At 33.0% G+C, this 11031-nt stretch overlaps 1 protein-coding gene across 1 annotated transcript; it reads right to left on the reverse strand.

Annotated features, from left to right (window-relative positions):
- Positions 1-781: 781 nt before the first annotated feature.
- LOC135836944 (uncharacterized) lies at positions 782-8194 on the reverse strand. Its single transcript, XM_065352037.1, has one exon. It carries the CDS (start codon positions 8109-8111, stop codon positions 1272-1274), a length of 6840 nt encoding a protein of 2279 aa, XP_065208109.1. The 5' UTR covers positions 8112-8194; the 3' UTR covers positions 782-1271.
- Between the last annotated feature and the right edge of the window lie 2837 nt (positions 8195-11031).

The raw sequence follows: 11031 nt of genomic DNA on the forward strand, positions 1-11031 counted from the left end.
AAAAAGGATAAAATTTCGTTAAAATAAATTATGACATTTATTTTTCAAACAGATTCTGTACCGGTAGGTGGTGCGCCCGCAGCTTCCGCCATAAGTGGAAGATGCGAACCTCGAGCAGCGAATCGCGCAGCTCCATTAGTGGCGCGATCTGGCGGTGTAGTTTCTCCGAATCTACAGACACACTTCTAATCATTCTATAGTTTTGGTTTGATTTCAATTTTTTTCATTTCTAAAAATTAGTTCAATTTGAATTTTATTTTAAGATCTTTTATTTTGTATTTTGGAGGGAGAGTTTTTTCAGAATTTTATCCCTCTCGATTGCTAAATCAGTTTTTTTTTTTTTGTAATCATTTAATATGTATTATGATTATGTTTCTAACCTAGGAATTGGGGTTATGAAATATTTATTTTTGAGCTAAAATAAAAAATAAAAAAATTCCTTTAAGGCTAAAACTTGATCAATTTTGGGAAATAAGTAAGTAGGTACTACTGAGTAAAATGTTGAGGAAATTAAATCCCAACTTTCAAAAGCCCAATGATATGGAAGAAGGTGAGGAGTAAGGTGGCTCCCATTTTGAATACGTTGAAGCAAAAGCGAAAGGGAGAAAAGCAAGAAAAAAAAATCAATTTCGGTAACTCAAACCAAGAATTTCTTGTGTACATCAACCCATCTTCTTGTAAATTTTTCAGACTTGAAAAACTATCAAATTATGAATGCATAATAATATAAGAAAAGAAATCAACACAAATGTCACGAAGTGCAGCAATACTTGTCGGAATTTATTTAATTTCAACAAATCATATAAAAATATCACAAAAAATTTCATAGCCATAAATGCAAAGACATTAATTAACTTACATAAGTAGGTAACTAATTTAAAATTAGATAACCAAGTACATATTAAAAAGATCACATACTTTGAGAATCGTAAAACGCCAAAACATATGTAATGGTGAATAACCACACTGTCCCACACTGTACTGGACTATTAAGAACATGATTAATATCAGCGCCCCCCTTTATCAAACTCTGAACTACTTTTAAGTGGTCATTCAACACTGCGAAGTACATATAACGGAGACAAATTTACAAAATCGTTGGACGAAGGGTCTTTATTCATTTTTTCCACAGCTTGTGAGAAATGAGTTATTTTTTTAACGAAAAAGAAAATCTGAATGTGATAAGAGGTTAAGAGCAGTGAACGGATGCGGGGATGCGTCAGAAAAAAGAGTCATTTATATCATTCAAAATTTCGGTATTTTGTTACATATCACCTTTGGCGAACGCGGGGCTCTCCAAATCTTAATTTTTCTGAAAGAAACTTGAAAACATCCTTCCGCGCATCATTATTGGTCAATTCTAAAAGTGTCTTAGCATCGATGTTCTCCGCATTCAAGACAGCTTCCCATGAATCAAAATCTAACGCATCAAATACAGCATTAACGGTATTTCTTTCACCCTGCTCAACAATTTGAAACAGTTTATCGATAGAACGGAGTAACTTTTCAACGTCAGATCCAGACGTCGCAAGATTTAGAGGAGTTTTACCTTCTTTATTTGGGACATTGTAACGAGCTCCGTTTTTTAAAAGTAACTGAGAAATTTTTAAACTACCACATGACAAAGCTGATATATGTAATGGTGAATAACCACTCTGTCCTGGATTAAGAACATGATTAACATCAGCGCCCCTCTCTATCAAATTCTGAACTGCTCCTAGGTGGTCATTCAACACTGCAAAGTATAAGGGAGACCAATTTACAAAATTGTCTGACGAAGGGTATTTTCCCATTTTTTCCACAGCTTGTGAAAAATGAGTTATTTTTTCAAAATTGTTACATAGTCTGAGATTAGGATTAGCCCCACTGTCCAAAAATATGTTTATTATGTCTGTTTGTCCGTTGAGAGCTGCGTAATGTAGTGGTGAGCCATAGTGTTCATCTTGACCATGGATAACTGCCTTCACAAAATCTTGATTAATGTTTTGTAACGCGCTAGTTACCTTGTCTATATCATCCTCTCTAACGGCACAAATGAGGTTTTCATACCCCTCATGAAGTTCTTTAAATAAGTCAAAAATTAGTTTTGATGTATCAGACAACTTCAACCATTGCTCTAATACTGGCATTACATATCGCTGGCTTACATTATCCAGCATATACAAAACTTTACAAAAATCATTGAGACCCGTGGTAGTATCAAAAATTTCTGATGCTAATTTTTGTATATCTTCACGTTCACAGGCAATATTTTTCAAACCCAAAACATCTAATATTTGATCTTCATCAAGTATTATACTATGTTCACTACTCGATTTATTTTTTATTTTCAGCAGCTTATTAAATGCTTCTTCAAGTTTGATTACTTTCTCTGAAATTTCGTCCAATGCATCGTTAATTTTATAGCATTGTTCAAAATACAGAAACAAAACATCACAAAACAAAACATCACATAACAAACTTTTCACCCACTTATTGCGAGATTCTCTGCACAGTTTTTCGTTATTATCATATCTAAGCATCCTACATTTTCTATATACCTCAGTTTTGTACTTGCGGTAAGAATAATTGGTAACAGGAATTGGATGTGCACTATTTTCTTCTAATACACGATTTTTTAATTCATCTACAGTGCTCTTCACCAAGTCCAAGTTACTATTGTCATCTATGTAATAGTCAAAAAACAATTTCTCCATAAATTTTTTGAATCCAAGGTGAGCAAGACTATTTCCCCAATCACGGCCTTCAAGAAAAACATGGAACCATAGTTCATTTCTTGGAACAGATATACACATCGATATATTATCCAAGTCGCTTTTGTAATAACACATATATTGAGACTCAATAACTCCAAAAATTAAGTCTAGTATATGTGATTTATGTTCACATTCCTCTTGATAATGAATCAATATAAGTAGTTCCTCCGGTTTTATTGTAATTTCCACAGCTTCAAAACCAAGAGATCTAATATAATTGAAAAACAACCTGAATAACATTTGTCTGGGGTTGTCATTTTCTTTACCATTCTGTTTATGAAAGTTGTAAATTTCATTTGAAAGCTTATGTATGTCATACGCTTGCTTAACAATGCAGTAAGTAGAATCTGATGGATCACGTCTGGCATCTATGAAACTATATCCAGCACCAGCTCTCAAAAGATGCTCGATTATTGGAAACAAATTCTGTAAGATATTATGACCTTCACAGAAACTACGACGATCAATTGAGTTGATAGGTCTAGTGGGGTACCAATACTGTAACCTATGTGGACAACAAACGTTGATCAACTTGAATGTACAAAGAATATCATTCAAACAAAAGGAGAAATCGATGCCTTTTTTTAAAGCAAGCTCAATTATTTCCACAGAATTTTCATAAGTTTGAAGCAATTTTGAAAGTATAATACCCTCCTTTGGTAATTTATATTCACCCTGGATGAATACATTCACAATACCAGCATCAGTTTTTTCTATCAACAATTTGATCACTTCTACTGGAGCTCCCTTTGCAAGGGCTTCATATAATGGTAATTTTTCAACATCCTTCTGATCCTTGAAAGGCCTGCAATCAATAAGATTCAATTCTAAACAAGATTTCAGAACGTTGAATGCTTTCTTAATAAATATGTGCTGAATTAAAAATTGTCCATCTTTGTCCTGCCACTCAGCATCATAAGACAGCCTTTCAACTAGAAATATCATGATATCAAGATGGTCATTTTTAGCAGCTAACCATAGAGGACAATCAGACCATTTCATCTGATGATGATGTTGTTTCAGCAATTCAGTGTTTACACTTGTTAATGTTCTTGCAAGTTTTGTGTATCCCATTTCCACACATACACATAATAATTCTGGCGATTGATTCCTAATGACTTTTGAAAGATTCTCAATGATTTTTGAATGATTTTCTGTTTCTTTCTTCTGTAAAAAAAAATCAATGATCCCTAGTAACAACTTAGTGGACTGAACATTATCTTTCTCCTCAACACTATTATCTTCAATTCTATTAGTAAGTTCCATTGACAAAATTTTAATTCTACTTTCCCAGGTAGAAAGATCAACACTACCATAGAAATACTTTTTAGCAATCAACGCCAAAAATTTAGAAACTTGTATCGCACCATCCCTGATTAACATCTCAATAACAGTATTACGAACAATTTTTTCCTTGAATTCTTCAAGTTTAACGTTTGAAATGAATTTTTTCCAAATAAATTGTGCAGCAAAATACTCAGCAAAAGTAAGATGAATAAATTCTGGTTTATCATCAACAATATTAATGATGACTCCTGTTTTGTTTTTCGTTTCGCTTATTAGTGCTTTCAATTCCTTTATCAACTCATGTTCTCCTGTAGACAGCACTTTTTTACACTGATCTACTCTAAATATTGAGCACACAGCCAATATTTCATGACTTTTCCTAAAATCTAAACGCTCTTTTTCTGTAATAGATAACATGCCACATTTTTTTTTATCACGTTTATTGGAGATTATTTTTTCCAACTCGATATCCAGCTTGTTTTCAAGAAAATTCTCATAAAGGGTGACTAAATCCAGCTTATTAACTATTGCATCTGTATTATCTATTGCATCTCTATTTTTATTAATTTTCCAAAAAGGTTCTGCACTTTTTTTCAACTCAGCAGAGAGCATATCAGCAAGCATGAGAATTTGCAAGGGTATACTAGTAAACTTTCTACCTGGATCATTTGTAGATTCAGAAAAATGATATAGTAACCATTTAATAAATTTGTTGACACTTGCTTCATCACATTCTGCAATTTTCATATTTTTCTTCCAATATTTCATCAAAAAATTCTTCTGATCTTCTTTAAGAAAAGGTTGCAATGTGTAAGCAAACGTACTAAACTGATTTTCAGGCTTGCGTAGAATGTTATAAGGACGAGTAGTCAACCATAAGCTTTTAACTTTGGTATCTTTTAAAACCTTCAGAAACTTCACAACTAGATCATTATAATGTGGACTGATCTCGTCAAATCCATCAAACAGTAATACTACTTTACCCTTATTGAAAAAATGAGTGAAAAGCTTAATTTGCAGCAATGACGATCCCGTCATATCTTTTATAACATTGCTTCCAGCAGTGATTTCAAAATCTTCTTCATTCTGTGTAAGACATGAGCTTATCACATCTATTTTTTCATTAACTGCACCATCTTTGGAAAAATATGCATCTTTGTCAAAAATCATTTTATAGAGAAATTTCACAGCTTCCAGTACACTGATTTCTACAGTACCTGCGTTAGTTTCCAGCCACTCTGAGAATTCATTGGAATGATCTATCAAGTTACTTCTAACAATCCACAGAGGAGATGGTATAGACTGCAGGGTTTCCAGGGACAAATGAGACAGCAAAGCTGATTTTCCCATCCCTGGTTCAGCAGCAACAAGAACCACTTTATCAGATAAGTCTGTAATTTTGTTTAGTTTATATTCTTCAAGGCTTTGTTCAGATGTATCTATAAATGTTTGTAATTCTGTTAGATCACCACAAGATTGTTGCCATCTATAGATATACCTATTTTTTCCTTTTTCTTTTTTCAACCAATGTATACTATGACGTTTCCTGTATTTGTCTCTTAGTTTTATAAATTCATCACGAGAATCAGAAATTAATATTATATCTGTACATGACCTGCTACACGATTCAATCTTACTCTTTACATCATCGCATAATTCAACAGTCCCATTTAGATTTTGGTCATCAAGCACCAAAAAATTATCATTTTTCATGAAATCTGATTTGATCATTATATAACGAGTGAGGGTACGGTCAATGAAGTAATCCTCGACCTCAATATGTTTAGGGTCAATAGGTGGTTTACCCAACTCCAATCTTTCATTTTTAATAAGCATGGATAACACTTCCCCTGACAATAGACGTGATGATTCTGCATCTAGCACTGCATTCAAACTTACCTCTTTACCCAGAAATACAACTTTTCCTTCTGTTAAAATTTTTTCTTGGGACTTGACAATAAGATCAGTTAGATCAATACTTTTATCATTAATTTCTTTGTAATTATTATTCACAGAGAAATCCCTTTTAAATTTATTAGCAAAGATATCATTCTTCAATGTTATGAGAATGACTTTTTTATCGTTTTCCATTTTCAATAAAGCGGATAATTGTTTGTAAAATTTAGACAAGTTTATCTCGTTTTTCTTGGCTTTACATTCAATTGCTAATAATTTAGACTTTCTTGAGCCAAAAGCTTCCATCACACGTTCCCGAATATACAAAATAGAATCTAAACGCATATAGATATAACTATCCTCAGTTTGATAGCATTTCAGGTTTTTCAATGTTTGGAGTACTTTAATTGAACTAAAAATTGTGTCATCGCAGGAGCTAATCAAGTTGAAAATTTGTCCATGTTCTGAGTTTAAGAAGCCTTGTAATGCATTTAAATCATCACAGAATGATATTTGAAACTGCTCAATCTTGGCAAGATAGACTAAGGTAGGACCAATCAATACCAACTTGGAAACTTTCTGGTGAATTTCTTTAAAAAGTTTATTACCCTCGTCATTTGTTAAAAAACGACCTTTCTTCTCTTTCATCCAATTCAGCATATCTTCCTGAAGCTTACTTGCCATGAGGTCACTATCAATCAATTTGAAATCTTCACCTATCTCATCTTGAATAATATCACCTAGCTCTTCTTCATTAGGCTGGTTGACTGACAAAACAAAACTTTCAAAAAACCCTTGTATATCTGTATCATCAATGTAATCGTCTGGTAAAGAAGGTTTCATACCAAGCTGTCCCTCTTCACAGGTCACAAAGTTGGCTATACGAAATTTATATTCGTTCATTTTTGAAAATTCCATTCCTTCATCTTCAAGTTTTTCTACGAATTTAGTGCGGAACGCTTCCAAATGATGAGGCAATTTTTCACTCTTATCTAGAAATTTCAAGCTGAAATAGAATTCTGTATTTTTATCTTCCTTTTTTACAAAAACATATCCCGCTAATTTATCAATATTATCTCTAATAATACCACCCTTCTTCCCACGCTCCCTAAGTATCTGGACAATTTTCTTATTAGCCTCTTTTACTGCTTTTGCAATCTTTTCAGCTAACGCTTCTTTATCGGTCGTAAGCTGAGGATTAGGGTCCAATTCAAATTTTTTTCCAAAAGTGGAAGATATTTTCAAATTTGTTTCTTTCATCTTTACCCAGAAGTCATTCTCGTCAATCATTGTTTTAGAGACACGCCGATATTCCTCATGAAAACATTTTCTGAACCTTTTCAACACTGGCGATTGCTCACATTCACCGTTTATGAACTCACTACGAAATTTACCTACTTTAACACCATCAATTTCAACACGCTCGATCACTTTTTCTCCGAGTACACCGTGGTATGCTTTGAATAAATCACTCAATTTCAAAGGTTTGTCCTCAAGCACGTGAACAGCTAGCATATTTGCTAGTCTAAGATGTTCTGACGTCCGACATAAAATTGACTCAAGATCACCTTTTTTAGGAAATCGATCTAGATTAATTTTGTAGCGCCTAAACCCGTCGTGATATTCAAAATGTAAAATATCATCTTCTGTACCTGTAATATCTTCAAAATTTTTCGCTAAATTTTCGTCTAGATTAATATTTGTACAAATGGTAAAATCTTGCAAATAATAACCTTTAAACTCGAGATTTTGTTTAATTTTACGATACGAAATAAAGTACTTTTTAATACTAAATTCGTCATCTTTTTCTGTGAGCAAATCACGAAGTGTTATTGTTTTAGTTTCATCTTGCTTATGCTTTGCTTGTAAAAAGCGACAAACATCTTTACCATTTTCGTCGGTATAACCGAAGACAATATCGTCGAACTTTTCAGCTTCGACCAGTTCAGTTGCAAGAATAAAGCTATATTTTAATTTCAGACCTCGTTTTAAAAATAGAGTCAACAATTTCAGTTGATAAACGTTACCATGAATTGTTAATTTCAACCCTGCCGCCGCATGATATTTGGAACGTTTTTGTCTCTTTACTGGACCAATATCCGATGAAGTACCTTCACCAAGTATTCTTTTGCTTGCTCCAGATGGTCCAGCGGAATGAGAAGTTCCTGACATGTTTCAACAACGGATTTCTCCTCCAAAGAGTAGATAGGTACTTATTCTTTTTCAATTTGTGATTCACAGAAAGCTCGTGGATATGTTCAATTGGAACAGTATTCTGAAAATGTATATACCTCTAGTATCAGCACCAAAAATCACCTAGTAAGCGAAGTATCCCAACCCGCGTGACATTTTTTTAGCCGAACAAAGCTCGATCAAAAAACATGAAAAAATATAGCACCAGCAAAATTTTAGAGCATTTTTCTCATTTTCGGTATTTTTTAAAATTCAAATTGGGTTTCAAAATTTAAAAAAAAATAAAGTTTACCAAATTGACCAGTGGAAAGTGTGGTACCTAGTTTATTCTTTGCATGCTCGTTTTGCGATCTAGCTTTGTCCGTCTAAAAAAAATTGTGCAAGTTGAGAGACCTCCCTTCGAAAGAATTGAATCGCTCATTTCCAATTCAAAACGTGCCAAAGAACAAATTACCTGAGCTTCATCATAATTTCTTTTTCATAAAAACCATCTTCTAAAGGGAAGAACATAGGAAATAGTTTTGAAGAATAGGCTCAAGATTCAAATCCAGTTTTTTCAGCTTTGATCAGAATGGACAAGATACAGCAACGGACTACTGTAACAAATACTTCACGTCATCAATAGGTTCGTCACCATGCTTTATGAAACTGTATCAGCAGTGACGTAGCAAAGTCAAATTTCGAAGGGTGGCGGAGTATACCTAGTGCTCTAGTGCTTTTCGAAAACACCAACTACAAAATTACAAAATAGGATGTAATTTCAAACTGAACAAAAAATACTAAAACGCACAGAGAAGTTGTAGGAACCTCGTGAATGCATGAAAATTTTATCAAAAATCCAGATAAAGTAATAAAAAAAATTATAATTTGAAAAGAGCGACGAGTCAAAAGTAGAAAAAAATGACTACATAGATTATAACCAGACGATTAGTCATTCTCTACAACTTCGGTTCCTGTTGTTGTTACGTATTTTTTAAAATCACGGAACACTTCGGAGTAGTAGACCTACGATTTATTTCCCATAGCATCTCAGTAGAGGGGTTAAATTTTAAAAATGCTTAGCCCCTTTTACTTTTTGATAAAAAATTAAACGTACGGCGACACGAATAGTTTCAAAATGAAACCGAACTAGGCCTACCTACATGTCCAAAATCTTCAATTTGCCAACCAGGTCAACCTGATAGTCAAAATCCACAATTTGTTCGCTGTTCAAAACCATCAAGTTAGTGGAAACTTCTACTCTTCATACCCTCAAAAACTTTGGTTGCTACATCTATAGATATCGAAATTGAATCTGATAAATTATTGATAGGTAATGAACTCACCAGCGCTACGTGTTGTATCGAATCCGATCGAGTGACATGTTGAAATTTATTCTCAAACTCAAAAACCAGTGTATGGCACTTATGGCCATTTAGTAAAAAAAAAACAACCTTACGATTATTATACAACTATACGTAAAATTGAACAAATTCAAAAATCTATACTCTGACTAGTGACGAATTGTTCATCATTATAGATAACCGGAATCAGAAAAAAACCAGCACGCGCGCTCATCACCATTTCTGATAACAATTCAACAAGTAATTAGTTGTTATAATCGTATTCGTCGTTTTTAATTTAATCGATTGTCCGCGATTTACGTCAGCCTAGCCGAATTCCGGAACTTCATAGTTCCTACTTATCAAACACAGTTCCATGAAAATTGAATATAAATCATACAGAAATGGACGTTTTTTCATTTTTTAGAATCATTTTATCGAAAAATTTTCATAAAATCATCATGCATCACGAAAGGTTTTCAGAGAATTACCTCTGATTTCAATTTTTCAGGCAAAAAAATCTGGTCTTACCCCCTCCTCGAAAAAACCATAGCTACGCCAGCGCCACTGTTAACGTAATATCTAAACAGAAACCCGCACCACGTTCTCTGTATCCTGTGGGTTTTTTTGCGATTCGCATAATTTTTAGAATGAGTCAAACATCGATATCGTCACACATGGAATTTGAATACCACATTTCAGCTTTTTAGGTCAATTTGGTAAAACCTTCGAGTTTTTTTCATTTTTGTCTGAAAATTAATTTTCAAAAATTTTCCAAAAATCGAAAAATGTACTTCAGCACCTAAAATTTTAACTGGAATGGTGTTGTATTTTTACACGATCTTTGGATTTAGTTCTGTCCTGTCCAATAATTTTTCTTCCAGTTGGGATAACATAACTATCCCTTGGCAGAAAAAATTAAATTCAGATTGGATTTCTTGAACATGATAATTTTCCATTTCATTTTTTCACTGAAATGAAGAAAAATTCAATTCGAATTGATTTTCATGAAGTTGAACGATAGGAACTTGTCCATAAAATGTCATTCAGGATGTAGAATTTATGACAGAGTTAAATTTTCAGCTGCTGAATTTAATCCTACGACGCTTCCTGGAATTCACATTAACCCCTCATCTTCACATATATTTTTCAGATTTGAAAAACTATCAAATTATTAATGCACAGAAGAAAAGAAAGGAATTTATTTCATTTTAACAAATCATATAAAAATATCACAAAATGCAAATTCAAAAAAAAATATAATGTAAGGTACTTTACTTACACAAGTAGGTAATTAAAATTTAGGTAATTAAAAAGATCACATACTTTGAGAATCGTAATACGCCAAATACGATAAATAATACCTAAAATAGGTAAAAAATCAACGCTTACAAAATAGAAATTTGGTACCTATAATCAGAAATTTTAAACAATATCATCAACACATTATACTTTTACAAGGGAAATTTTTTTTGCAGAATGCATTACATCCGTTGACCGCTTTTGAATATTTCTCAATTTATACAGATTTCCAGATAAACTAAGACTTCAAAAATTTTGTATGAAATTTTTTCTTC

This window comes from Planococcus citri, chromosome 1 (assembly GCF_950023065.1).
Source record: "Planococcus citri chromosome 1, ihPlaCitr1.1, whole genome shotgun sequence".
Classification (NCBI taxonomy): Eukaryota; Metazoa; Arthropoda; class Insecta; order Hemiptera; family Pseudococcidae; genus Planococcus; species Planococcus citri.